The sequence below is a fragment of the Electrophorus electricus genome, chromosome 2 (assembly GCF_041902795.1).
Source record: "Electrophorus electricus isolate QZ-2024a chromosome 2, ASM4190279v1, whole genome shotgun sequence".
In the NCBI taxonomy this organism is placed as follows: domain Eukaryota; kingdom Metazoa; phylum Chordata; class Actinopteri; order Gymnotiformes; family Gymnotidae; genus Electrophorus; species Electrophorus electricus.
In genome coordinates this window covers 24311709-24326862 of record NC_137498.1, presented here as the reverse complement: position 1 = coordinate 24326862, position 15154 = coordinate 24311709, and the positions used below count along the sequence as shown (strand labels likewise).

General features: G+C 37.4%; 1 protein-coding gene across 1 annotated transcript; it reads right to left on the bottom strand.

The window, feature by feature from the left end:
• Positions 1-588: 588 nt before the first annotated feature.
• On the bottom strand, positions 589-4005 carry LOC113571078 (intelectin-like). Its single transcript, XM_081696520.1, has 7 exons — positions 3884-4005; positions 3613-3768; positions 3216-3463; positions 2766-2924; positions 2412-2532; positions 2192-2295; positions 589-2104 (listed from the first exon to the last, which is right to left on the bottom strand). Exons 1-7 carry the CDS (start codon positions 3945-3947, stop codon positions 1955-1957), a joined length of 1002 nt encoding a protein of 333 aa, XP_081552646.1. The 5' UTR covers positions 3948-4005; the 3' UTR covers positions 589-1954.
• Between the last annotated feature and the right edge of the window lie 11149 nt (positions 4006-15154).

The window sequence follows — 15154 nt, the reverse complement described above, 5'->3', positions numbered from 1 at the left end:
CAAAGTCCTCTTATTTGTTTTTAAATCCTTATATGAATCTGCTCTGTCTTACATAGGAGACTTGTTCCAACCCTATCCTTTTGTAATGGTCATGTTTTCTGAAAGTGTAATCCATTCCTTTTCCTGAGTTGTATGTGAAAAATATAAGATATACATACCATGCTTGGTTCTGAATGAAATGGGAATATTGTGCTTGAAACAATGAGGTGATTTTCAAAGTTATATGGTAAAGAGCAGAAAATAATACTTTTTGTCCAGTTATCAAAAACAGGCTTGTGAGGGGCTGAGATAGGAGGTGGCCCACAGACCACCACTTTTGGTATGAGAACCAATCAACATGGAGAACAAGTGACACTGCCCACCCCTACACCCATATAAATCACATTTCATGGAGGAATTGAGAACTGTAGACCTGTTGGAGTCTGATTAACAATTCCTGAGTTGAACCTTTGGTTCTAATTCATCAGATAATCCCAATACAAACTTAGCTGTATGAATACTCATGAAGAGACTGCATGCAGCAATAAGGAATAAGCGCACAAGAGTCTGTTTCTCTGATTCCAATAACATGAATCAGGAGAATGAAGCTTTGTGATTTGATTGATGTTTTTATTTTCTTTATGCACCATATTATTCATCATCCTTTTCCAATTTCTTTATTATTAAACTTGAAATGTTTTACCCATGGTTTTACCCATTGTGACAGTGACTGAGACTATTTTGTCCTGTTGGACTGGTGTCTCATTTATTACACTTATTATCAGTAATAATAACTTCTAACATATTAAATAGCAATAATTCACTCAGAGCACTACACTAGATTATATTATATAAAAACTACAGCAACATGAATTGTTTACTTAACTTGAGCAATTTTATAAATCTAAGCTTGGTAATGGAATCACTAAACAGCTAATGTGCTATGAAAGCTTGCCACCCACTTGAGTTTGGAAGAGAAAAATCACTGGATTACACAAATAGGAATCTGGAGGTGAAGATTTGGAAAAGCTTTTTTTTATCCCTGATAAAAAAAATCATCCATTATTAAAAGCAGCCAAAAGTCAAGGAACCTTGAATGTGGAGTCTAATGCTGTTAATGATTACTTAACATTTTAACATTTCATTAGATGTAATGAGAGACCAGAAAAAGAGAGACAGAGAGAGACTGTACTAGAGTGGGAAAGAACACTTCTCAGCCAAGTCTTTAATAACTGAAGATCAATTTTCTGGCAAAAGCACATGAATATGACTTTGTTTAAAGAATAGAAATAGAAGCTGTGATACAGATCAAGTGAGATTGAAACAATTCTGGGACCGCAATCACTGTCAGAGGTGCTTAAAGTATATCCCCAATGTTCAGCACCACTGTTTTCAATCAAATCCAGCCTCCTGCTTGAGCCAAAGCCTTGGCCTTGGATCACTCACAGTAGGCAGCCACTTATAAAGGACACTACATACCAATCACCTCCTGGAGCTGAATACAAAAAAATGGTAATCGAGGGAAGGAAGACTGAGTAGGAAAATTATATAACGTCTGTTTAACTGAATAAGATGAATTTTGGAGTAGACTAATACCAGTTAAAAAAGAGGAAATATATATGATACATCTTTAAAAGTGGGTTCGCATTTCCTGGCATTTAGACAAAAAAAAAAAAACATGCCTGCAGTGGATTTAAAGTGTCTTTACCTGTGAACCTGTGACACATGAATATTCAGAAAACTGCTCCATTATGTAACTTTATGTAAAAGCTAACATGAGTACCTAATTTAGTATTTAATAGTGACTTTGTTATAAATATAAAAAGCTTGAGTAGTGAAAAATGAAAGAAGAAATCACTTCATCTGACAAAGTTAATTATTCATTTATATGAATTCACCTGAAAAGGATTGGGCTGTTAGATCATATGTACAAAAAAAGAAACTTAATTTTGAGAGTACTGAAAGAAGACGACTCTCAACGATAGAAAATTAGAACTGCTGCCTCTGTCAATTCTTTGGATGCACGTTTTCCAGTGTTTGATCCATAACTATCCGAGTCAAATCCAGTGAAGTCCCCACACTGGGGAGCTTTTTCTGGAAAGTGCCCTCCTCCACCAATACAGTACTGAAAATTATACAAATACACATTACCTTTTTACATAACAGAGACATTACTGATAACATCATTTTGTCTATGCTTTAGATAACTTACATGTTCAGTATGGCATCTAATTGGTTTGATCCCAGAGCATATAGCCATAGCTGCCTTCTCCTCATTAAACACTCTGAAGGTGATGAAACCAGGCTCAAACTGATCTGATACATAAAAAGCAAAACATAGATTCAATGAGTTAATCATTTAAACATTTTGATGTAATTTGTGTGGCTATCAATCTCAGTTGTTTTGAAAAGTAAATTTTGTTTATACATACCTCTTACAGATGGTCCATAAAGTGTTTTTGTTGAGTGTTTGTCTCCAGTATCATACACCACTGGACTAGTAGGCCCAGTATCTTTGCTACACTCTCCTATCCCGAACCTCACAGGATATTTCTAGAAGATAGAAATGCATATAACATCATAAAAACAGTAAAGGGTTACTTACCCAAATTAAAACATTGTATAATTTGAAGTGGTCTTAGTTTTCACTTTTACTGCAGTGCACATTAATTCTTACAGACATTTACAAGATATATTTCTATGAAAAAGACCAGGAAGAGTTGTAATTATTGATATAAATCCCAACACGTGACTGGAGAGATTTTAGAAGTAAGCATTTTCTTCACCTTGAATAGGTAGTACAGGTTTCCACCACTGTTACTGAGGAATTTGGTTTCAGTATGATAGCGTAGGATAGAGTCACTGGTCCAGTTCTGTAGCTGTGCCCCATTAGGAACATGCCACACAGATACATCCTCTGCAAGGATATCATAGTACCCAGGATTCTGTGAGGTTAAAGGAAGTTAAGTAGTAATACCATGTGATATCTTACTGTTGTAAAAACAGGAAATGTGTTTACATGTCTGCAACATGTTCAAATCTGTTCAGCAGGTTAATACTTATTCTGAATATTCTAATATTCAAATATTTTAAAACAAATGCCAAAAACAAAATAGGTTTTTCAAAGTAAAATTACATCCGTCCTGTTTGTGTACAGTTGATTGATGTTGGCCAGCTCTTATCAACATTGGTTCTGAAGTTTTCTAAGCTTAACTGTAATATTAATGATAAGGTACCTTATAGTCATCACTGGTAGCACCCTCTGCACTGCCGAAGGTGATGGTGTTAGCCCATGTTCCTTCACCATCAGGTCGTTTAGGGTCACTACCCTGCTGACTTGACCAGCGGTCACCTAAAGTGCATTTTCCATGTATATTGTTCTCATGCACACTGGCTACTAGTGTCCAGCCCCCACCAGCTGTGGTCATATCACAGAAGCTTTGATACATCACACCATTTGCTGTCGTTAAGTAGTATATGCCATCTGAAGGACAATATAGTGATCAGTCTTAGAAGCAGAATTACAATAAGTCCACTAATACTAACACAAAAAAACAACAAATAACAAGGTGATTCCCTTTAAAAGGGTTTTAATGAAAGATGAGGAAGCACTCTTGATGAGGAAGCACTCACCAGTAGTAGCTCCAAACTTCTCTTTGATGTCCTGGCAGCTTCTACTAAGAGTTCTCAATCTGGCATGATACTTTCCGAGCTCAGGGTTTATATATCTGTCATTTACAACTATAGGTTTAACTGTGACTACATCTCCTACAACATGCAGTGGTCCCACTGCCAAGAAAAATTTGACAGAGAGTTAACTTCTATTTAAAAACATAAACTAAAATCAGTTAAATTAGGTAGTATCTATAACAAAATAAATCATATTTTAAATATATTAACTTACATAAATGGAAAAATCTATGGTCTTGTAGTAGAAGAAGATATGCAAAAAATACTCCACACAGCATTGCACCACAATTAGAGTGACTCTGTAATAGGAGGCTTTCCGTGGGTACACACTATTTGCTTTTTATAATCCATTTGCCCTTTGCTCAAGAACCTTTGTTACTCAACATTTAGGCCTAATCATTAAATACAAAGTAAATAATCATCATTTGTTTGCAGAGAATGAATCTACATGTTGGGCAAGTTTTGGTAAAGTTGGACTTTATTTGAAGTGGGACAAATAAACCTTTCTCACTGTGACATGGGCATATGAATAATTGTTTTCAGGGTCTTTCATAGATGAAGTACATTAAAGAAAATATTTATATAATACCAGATATAATATTGGAAGTCTTTGCTAATATTGTATCATATTATTTTGTATCACCTGAAAAATCTTATTTATGTAAATTCAATAGAAGATTGTAAATTTAAAGGTCAGAAAAATTCTGGTGTATTACACAACATTGCTTGAGAAACAGGTCATGTTGGATCCAAGTCCTTCAACAGCTTTGCAACACATCAGTGCTACTTGAATTCAAAGTGACAGGAACAGGTTCCAAACAGACATGCTTCATGAATGCTCTGTGTGACCTTTTCACATTCTAGCATGTATTAGGCCAGGATATATATAAATAGCCCAAACTAATGGTATTTTATAGTATCACTTATTTTATAAGCATATGCAGACAGGTGGTACAGTCATGCGGTACGGAGAGAAAACACCTGTACATTGAACCAATTGGAAAGAATATCTACATCACAAATGACTAAGCGAGAAAGGAACATTTCAGGGTAGTTTGCCAACTACAACTTAAAACAAGTAATGAGCATTTTATGGCAGTATATTTTGCCTTTTCAAACCTGTAGATAACTTTGTCTGTCAGTATTCACAAAGTAGGCCTATTTGCCCCATAAGGATGCTGTGTGCAAGTGTTATAAAGAAAACAACTATGCAAGCCTAGTTTTGCCAGACCATTACTTATGGCACAGAATCTTTTATGCAAGTGTTAATGATGTGGGATCTTATTTAGATATAGAGACATTTCCTATTTAAGAAAGTCTCTGATGTAAAGGTATTTTACTTATGAATAAGGTTTCTGAGTCTGCGATTTGCTAGCTTACGAGCTTTTTGTTGCAATACAGGAATGTAAAGGAACATCCTACAAGGTGTGAGGTGCTGTAGTTGAGATACCTGAAGGTTGTCCTGTAATGAGGGATGCTACTAGTATGTGATCACATTTGATGGGTTAGTGTGTTCTTGGTCAAGACTAACTGAAGGACTGTTGAACCTTGTGGGAGAAATAGAATTGGCATGGCGCTAAGCATATAGTTAGGGTAGAGCGGTGAGAAGAGTGGAGAAATTTCTCCCTCCCTCTCTCCCTCACTCATATACAGGTATTTCTTTCATGTACAATATCATTTGTGTAGCATCTTTACAATAACCATCCAGTTGTAATGTGCATCAAAATGGCATTGAATTTTAAATTATTCATTGTTGGATAGCTAATAGCGGTTATTGTTTGACACTTCTGTACTGTTAGCTTCTGTAGGTAAAATATTTATCCAATAAAACCTTTAGATATGGGCTTATGTTCATGGTAAATTAAATTTAGAATGCACATAAATTTGGTATGAACATAATTTCATTTTATTATAGATATTATACAGTTTATTTCTTGACTCTTTAGTTCCTATTGCATAAGACCATAGTTTAAACATCTAAGTAAAATGGCTATATAAGTGATATTGTTATATTTCTTGATAGACTCACTTAGATCAAAGTGTAAGGTCCTCCCTAGGTCATGCATGCACACGTTTTAAGCACTCAAGGGGGCTAGTCCATCTGCTCTGTATTCAGCACTCCTGCCCATCTTAAACTAACATGAATGAGAATAGCCAGTGACTTCCTTAGAGTTATAAGCATGACTTCAGCAAAAAGACAAAAGCCAGTAACAAGAAGATGCTCTCTCTTACTTGGCCAGTGCTAATACCGAATCACTCCGTCCTCCACAACTCGGTCTCGTAATTATCTTCCTTAAACAACAAACTAACCTAATGAAGGGCTTGTTAATGCCACCACTAAGCCTCTATACTCCTAGAGTTGGTATACTCTGTGATAATAGTGTGAATCACTGTGAAACATTGCATTTATGACCTTCAATATCAGAAAGATATCTGTATCCAAGAGTAGCCATTCAAAACTGCTTTGCCTGCCTCTTGACTTGTGATATTTTAAGCCCCTGTGATATTTTGATTTTTTTTTAAACATGTATTGAATATGTAGAATAAGTTAATCCTTTTTGAATAATTTAATGAGGAAATTGTAAATGTAAATTGATCAGTATAACCATTTCAGTCTGTAGGAGATTGACTTTTTTCCCTGGTTCCCAGAAGTAAGGCCCTACAAATTACATATATGGTAAAATATGTGATTTCTAATGAGAATGGCTCCAGACAATGTCTCTGTTTGATAGGTACCTTTAAATAGGATTCTTCATTTCATAGACTGGTGTATAACACATAATCTGAGGTACAGCTACAGTTCTCATCAATGCTGCCTAATAGAACTTTGGGGGAAGGATGTTATTTATCTCAATCAACAAACCTGTCCATATTTGTGCAAACAAAATTATATCTTGAAAAATGTGGATCTAAGAAATATTTAAAAGGCCAGGAGCAGGCAAATGAGATCCAGGCTACTGTGACCTTAATGACATACAGCTGCAGTTCTCATCAATACTTCCCTACTGGGACTATGCGGGGCAAATCTATAGAAAAAGTCCTTGATATTAGATAGGAATATTTAAATGTGCTTTTATAAGATGCTTACATTTTTTCTTAATTGCTCACTTTTTTCAGGGAATGCTATCTCTGCTTATCCTATCTCTCTTCCATAACACCATATAACTAAATGAATATTTGGCAAAACCTCATATATTGGGGTAAAAAGAAATGTTGCCTTAAAAAACACTATTGTTCAGACGCACTTATCATAGGAAAGTGTGATAAGTGATAATAAGTGTGATAAGTAAGACACACATCATTTTATTAATGCATTAATAAATCGATAATGCGGTTGTTAATGTGTACATGTATCAGTAAACTAGAGATATTGAATGGAAAGTATAGTCAATCACCTTACTTGATGATGTTTTTCTGCTCTGTATTTATTTGAAGTAGGGCTAGAAGTGGGGTTATACACTGACCATGAACAGACCTTCCAACAGAAAGAGGGACTACAGTAAATTATATCATATATATGGTACGGACAACAGTAATCACAAACCTCTATGAAGATACTGAGTTTTATTGCCTATCACTGCTTAAAGTAATGTGCCACAGTGTGATCTCTGAGCAGTGATTTAATGTTTGCATACTGCTGTGGCAAGCTATGGTATTGTGTGTTGATTTAGGGTATTTCACAATTGTTTACACACTACAGCTGGAACTTCAGATACAATCACTAAACCCTGACATTCATGCACCAAATCCCTTAACTAAACAAATGTGCAAATGTGTACATTGCCATCTAAATCCTACCCTACTGTGCAAAACATTTTCCATAGTTTTCTACATTATGTATATTATTCAAATGTGTGTTCATTTGAAAAGCACTGGCATTTAAAATACTACACATACATACCAAATGAATAAATGCAGTCCTCATTGTTTATTTGTTCTTTTAATAATCTGTGATAGGTAATACTGTGATAGGTAACACTGTGATAAATGAGTGTTATAAGTAACAATGTGATAGGTGACAGTGTGATAAGTAACACTGATCAGTAACACTGTGATAAGTGACACAGTGATAGGTGAGCTCTACTGAGGAGTAAAAGAAAGAGCAGGCTGAGGATTATATTCTCATACATGATCTGGTCCACTTTGGTCAGTCATATGATCCAAATGTATTTAGTATGTGGGAGGCAGGGCAGAGGGAGGCATTACCTGATCCACTTTACTTATTAAAATCATTCATACATTTAGAAATTAAAACCAATAAAAAAGATACTTGCCCCTTTTTGACAGAAAGAGAAAAACAGAGAGAAACACAGAAAGAGAAAGGACTGTAGTGTGGCAGGAAGTCAAGGGTATTGCCTTATCCCATGAGTCACCCTCAGGCTTCCATTAGCCAGTAAGACAAAATATAATAAGTGCGCCATTTATAAATGTAATATTTCATATTGAAACACACACACACACACACACACACACGCACAATATTCTATAATAATTCTATAAAAGTTTCCTTTAATTTTTGCCTCAGTGGCACAGATTACATTCTTTCACACACAAACACAAACTGGTCTTCTATCAGCCTATGTGAAATCAATTTTTTTTTTTTCTTTCTCACTTATATGGCAGAACCTGACCAGTATGAACCGAGTGAGGTCAAGTTACTGGAACACAGAACATGACAGCAACACTGAGTACCGTTTGTCTGCCAGTATATCCCAGAGAGTATTCCACATGGAATGGGTAGTGCTTTTCCATTAGAGCCTGGCTCCTGATATCCACTGATCTGTTTTACATTCATGGTTTCGTTATGGAAAGCTTTTTAAAATACATTAGTTGCCCTCCCCCCAGCCCTTTCTACTAATTCACCTGACTTCAGGGCTTGACAATTATCTTATTAGTTACAAAAAGCTGAGGAAACCATAAACCATGCAACTTAAAGTGGATATAACATCATCCTCATTGAGAAAGTGACCACAAATATCACCCCATAGCGGCTGTGAGCTACAAGGTTGCTTATCTATGTTCTCCTGCCCACTGTTGACTCATTGTGTTTTGATGGCTCACCATACAAAGAAATAAGAGTGGCATATTTAATAGTCTCAAAACCCCAGTCCCAACAGACACTGCACATGCATGGTTTATGGTTTCCCCAGGTTTTTGTAACTAATAAGCTAATTGTCAAGCTCTGAAGTCAGGTGAATTAGTAGAGTAGGGTGGGGAGAGGGCAACTAATGTATTTTAAAAGGCTTTCCATAACTATTTCTACTGCTAGTTGTCAGGTCTGAGCTAAAACAGAATTAATATGCTTCTCATAGAATCCCAAATGTAATAGCCCAAGTACCGCAGGGTGAGGAGCAGGATCCATCAACATATACAGACATTTATTAACATATGAAGAAGACAACAGCACTCACATATAACATAAGCAGTGAACATAGATACGAATATGCTTAATGTTAACAATGAGATCAAGCACTTAAACATGAACAATGAACCGATGCTGATGCACACACCAGCAGTGGTTTAAATACATACAAACATCACATTAAACCACGTGCAGGTGTGTGCGAACAAGGAGGCCATGATTACAAATGAGACAAAGTGAATGCCCACTGCACATGGCGGGCCATACCACGTGACCAGTGGGACTGGGAGAAGTCCATGACACAAACTGCAGATATAGACATTACAGGTTCAGCTTAGTCACTAAAAATACACAATATCTTTTCAAATGATGTGAGGGGCCATTAGATTGAGTTTCCTGTTTCATTTCCTCACCAAATTGTGTTAAATGTTTGCCCATAACTACCCTGTTTATGTGTTGAGTCATACAAAAATAGAAAAACATTCAGTAGAGGATGAGTTATGGCAGCTGAGAAAATCTGTATGACCTAATGACCACCTTGAGCCTTCATTGCACCATTATCAAAGTGCTGTGATGTGAGTAAACAGGTCATCTGAATCATAACTACCAACCTCATATAAGTCTGACCCTTAGCTATCAGATAGATTATAAAGTTATACATTTTTTAGTGAAAATAAATTACCTTGTTATTTATATTAAAATTTATTCTGGTTAAAGTTTAATTGATTAGCAATTCAAATTGCTTAAAATATTGCTTATACATATAAAACATTTTCCACCTAGAACCCCTGGGTTCAAGGATGCCTAGTTGTTTTTTGGCTATCTGTGTGCCATAGAATCATTAGTTCATGCAAATTAGAACAAAAAGTTTAGCTGTGGCACTTGAGTATGTGCCTGCTGTCTCTCAACATGAGAGACCACATAGTTTAACAGATCATAAGTAGGACATAAAGGTTAAAATCAGAATAAACCAATGAGAGATATAGCCAAAATGGAAGTAAAGGAAGACCGATGATGGATGTGTAACGAACTAACCAGATACTTGCAGGTCAAAAAGGTTACAGTTGTATTTTGAGTGGAACAATCCAAAACAGTAGTAAAAAGATGAGCAAGGGTCAGAACATACACTATAGGATTACAAAAACCAGGGTGCATCAAAAACAGAGCATGAAGATAAATCCAAGAGAGCTAGTAGAAAAGACCAGGGCCGGCATGAGCACAAGTAACAGGAACACTTGGTATAAGTGGCAATACTTTGCAACGAGTTGAAAAAGCAGGCAGGTAGGCAATGGAAACAGGTAACAGCTGAAATTCATAGTCCAGTGAAGAGCAACATGTATGTTGATGTTGACTGGCTGAGTGTTGTTCTGAATTGTATTCGGGATTTGGAGGGAAGCAGTGGATCGGGGAAAAGGGTTGCATGACACAATGAATAATATAAATATGAAGGAAAACTAATAAAAAGATCTAGGACACAAGATGATTATCCCTAAAGTAGGCATATATGTGTCAAAGATCAGCAATAGAAAACAAAAGCCAACCAGTTTGATCCCAGAACGTATACTACTAGGATGCAAACTACTATTAAGCCTCAAGAAAACACCTTGCTAAAAATGTTTACACACAGATGAGACAAAGAATAACAAGAAGTATAAAAAGTGAAATGTGAGTCCTCATTTATGAAGTAAGCAGCATGACTAAATATATGCCAGTGGAAGTGGCCCACTGGTCTTTACTGCGGACAAATTCTCCAGGAGAACAAATCAACAATGGTAGTGACACTGTCCAGTCACTGTCCAGGACAGCAGAGTAGAATCAGAGTTTCCCTGCAGGGACAGCCTGCAGCCTGGTCCCATCTCTCACTTACTGACAAGAGAGGCCATCTGCCCATGAGACACAACCTAAATTAGGTATGGTGACACCTTAAATCAACATGTAGCCTATATAATAAAGCTGAGGGAGAGAGCGAGAAAGAGAGTAAAAAAGTGTGTGTGTATGTGATATAAACATGAGTGACAGGACTGATCCTGTCCAATAGCATGTTAATCCTCCTAAAGTCAAGTGCAGCATGCTGATGATATCAGGAGAGGAACACAACCTTGTAAACAAAGCTAACAAATCTAAAGTTTGCCACATGTGATACCACAAGCTGCTCCTTCTTAATTCTCCCTGAGCAGAAAACAATCCAATCTATCCATTTCTCTATTTATAAACAAACTCTAAAGAGCAAAGTTCACTTGTCAGAAACTTTCTGTCTGGAAACAATATCTAATCGAATTCAGAATCCAGCCTTTTCTTTCCAGTCACTAACATCCTCAGAAAAAGGATGCAAATGTTTGCTCAGGTTGATTTTTTATTAGGGCTTCTCATTGCCAAACTCCCTCAGCCTTACTGCAGAAATTACCCATTTATACATTGCCAGGTATCAGTTGTGTGTATGCAGTCTATTGCTAAATTATTTGCTAATCTTGTGATTTAGCAACATCTTATCCAAAGGCACAGATGCAAGTCCCTAGAGACCCACCAGTGGGTGTGATGACCCGATAATGCTTGCTACAAATGCAACCTGCCTCTCTCTGCTACACAACTTACTGCCCCATGTAAATCTCAGTCAAGTGAGAATACAAGAGCAGCAGAAGCAGATGTCTAAAAATAGAAAATAATGCAAATCCAACCTACATGGCCCTGGTAGCAGTATTGATGTGGCAGCCAGGACTATGCAGCAGGGCAGAGCTGTCCCACTGAATGTTCAGATTTCACTGGTGACAGATGACCTGAGGGGATAAGAAGAATAAGCACATGCTGAACAAAAACAGTATATTTTCATTCTTTCTTATGCTTGCTCTTGGCTGTGCACTTTAATCAGGATTGAATGAATATTGAATAAAGCAGTGTTTCCACAGGCTCCAGCATGGGTTCATTTCTGGGATGGGTTATGTCAGTGTGCAAACCTCCCCCAACCTTCAATTACAGACAGGATAAAGTGACAAAATAAAATGTGTTGTTCTCAGTCTTGCTTTTCTCAGTTCAGTATTGTGTAAAATAAGTTTTCATAGATTAATGTGTCCTCTGATAATAGGCCTACAAAATTGTTCATTCATTGTTAGTGATGTTAGCTTTGTTGAATAAAGTGATCATTAAACCATATGCATCATAGGTTTGATACATATGGGTATTCAAAGGCAAGACTAGAAGATAAGAGTAGGGAGAGTATTGCAGAAGTGAGTTTTTGCTCAATGTAAGTGTGAAGATGGGCAATGTTTATTAGGGGTAATTCCATAATGATTACTATTATATCAGAATAGCAGTATCGGTAAGGTAGGAGTTGGACATAGTACCAGAAAACATGAATAGGAGGAAAACGGCCCAGAACAAAAAACACATGAATTTAAAAAAAAAAGCAATAAAAAGAAAGCCAATGAATGTCCATCAACAAAGAAAGGAAGATGGCGAGACGTATAATAACACAAGATAATAAGTGGGAAACATGACACAGGTGGGGATTTCAAAACATGGGACAGGACAGAAACTACAAGAAAAGAGAAACAAATAAAGCCATATGGCAGTAGCAATGTGAGGACCATGACACCGGAGGGGGAAAACCATGCCAGAATCTACCTTCCCCCCTTAATGCACCAGGCCAGGATGTCAGTAATTGGGACCATAATAGGCATTCAAGGAGCAGGGCTAATGGCTGGAACTGGTACAGGAGGTTTACCCATGACAAGGGCTGAGCAGGGCCTGAGACAGGAGTCTGAATACAGGGCCAGACTGGGGATGAGGTCAAGAGGAATACCAGAGGCCAAGTCAGGAGCTGAATATGGTACCAATTCTGGAGTCAGGTCAGAAGCCTGGGCAGGATGTGAGGTCCAGTCATGAAGAGAAGCCAGAGCCAGGTTGGGTTCCTGGACCAAGGACAGGAACTGGTACAGTAGCTGTGACTGGAGCAGGAGTGGGAGCTGGAACAACAGCTGGGGCTGGAGCACGAGCCAGACCTGAAGCAGGGACAGAAACAGTAGCCAGGATAGAAACAGAAGCAGTATGCAAGGTCTGAAAAGAAAATCTGAGGGTCTGACAACAGGTGGGTCCAGGAGACCACAAGGCAGTGATTGATTGAAGGGGACTGGGGCTCTACAAAGGTGGAAGATGGGTCCAGGAGACAGCAGGGCAGCAGGTTATTGACGGTGACCCGAGTGTCAGGCAGAAGACAGATCTAGAAGCTCACATGGCTGCAGGTCACAAAGGCAGCCATGTTTGTTCCAGGGCCCAGTGCCAAGATCTCCATTTGGAACACATGGTGGTGTGCCATCCTCCTAAGCACAGCACACAGCAATGACATCCTCCACAAAAGACATGTGTGATGGAAAATGTTACGAAACTATGTATTATGTGATTCATATAAAATCACACTGATCCTTTTGTTCTTAAATTAATAATGCTGTTTGCACATTTGTATCCACCTGTTGCTGATTAAGTTGAACATGTATCAGGAACTGTTAACATCAAGGTCAACTTGACACACAACCCACACTGTTTGGAGTCAGTTTGGGTTGGTTTGTGGGAAAAACCAAGCCGAGAGCTGATTGGCTTATAGCCACAGCAACAAAGGGAAGAAGAGCTGCTTAAGAAAAGATGAATGGTTAAAGACAGCACAAGAGTAGTATAACTAGCCACGGTTTTGTATACTCGGGGCTCCCTACCTGAGGCGAGCCAAACATTTTATTCTTTTTCTTATTAAATTACTCTCTTAATCACGTCTGACTTGCTGTTTGTTCAAAATTCCACAACACATGCACACTTCATTACATTACATAGCCATGTGTCTGTTTTCCTACAGGAGCTTTGAATGTAGTATTCAAATCAACAAATCAGAGCATGAATGGAAGTGTATCCTTTATTTTTGTGAGATGATTTTCTGATTAACTGTATATACTGCAAACTTCAACCTAAAACCTGCAAATATTTAGGTTCAAATTATGCATAATAATAAGCATACATTATATAACAATACAAGATCAATTTATTTGGTTTATAAATCAAATCTGCTGCATTTGGGGCATCTGGTATGAGGGTATCTGGTATATATGATTTTCTCAGATACTGCCTCTTCATTACATTACTCCAATAGCATTCATATTTCCAGAACCAAATATAATGGCAAGAGTGCTTCCCAATGTAACTGATTAGTGTATGCCAGTGTATTTTCTTTCTTTATCTGGATGTTCTAGAAGGCAGCAAAACTCAGTGCCTAATGGGAGTTCAGAGGATAGGCATGACTGAAGGCTATTTGAGGACATTTAATTTGGTTGGGTCAGAAGGGATCTCCCTCTTTAATGAAAAAAAGCATCTCATTTTCAGGGAGTTGAACATGTGTGCAGTGGGGTAGAAAATGGTTGATGGAGATGCTGTAATCACTTTCAAATAGCAGCACAAGGCACTTTTTAATGCTGCATCGGTGAAAGTCAGTGGCAAACTGAAAAAGCAATATTTACATGACAACACAGTAGCTAATATTTTACTTCTTTTTTTTATTTTCATAAATTCTACATATTTAAATTAATATCATATATTGCTGTTTTTAAAACATGCCCCTGAAGAAATTTGCAAGTATATATTCTTCTATCTTAGAGTAATTTTTATATTTGCACCGAAGAGTACCACTTTTTTGGCTCTGCTATAAGGTTATTGCAGAATGTAGAAAAGATGAGGGCCTGAAAGCAATAAGCTATGGTACTGAAGCATTGTGTAAGGAAGATAGAGAATGTTGTTGATCACAGAGAAAGTAAGAGAGAGAGAGAAAGAAAAAAGAGAGAGAACTCAATTGGTGCACACCATATCAGCAAGACACTTGTTCCCACATATAAATCACACCCTGCAGAGGTGAAGAAGGATAGCCCACTCTATGAATAGCAAAATAGATCCAGCTGGGCCAGCTTGTAATCACTGCAAATAACAGATTAGCTATTCCTCCTAAAGGGGAAACATTATTTCTTCACCAAACCCAATAAATCTGCCTCACTCCCTACTCTGTTCCCTCAGGTACAATATTTGAAGGAACACCTTGGGTATCAGTGTGGCTCTAATTCCTAGTTTAATACTAGATGATGATGAAGATGATGATGT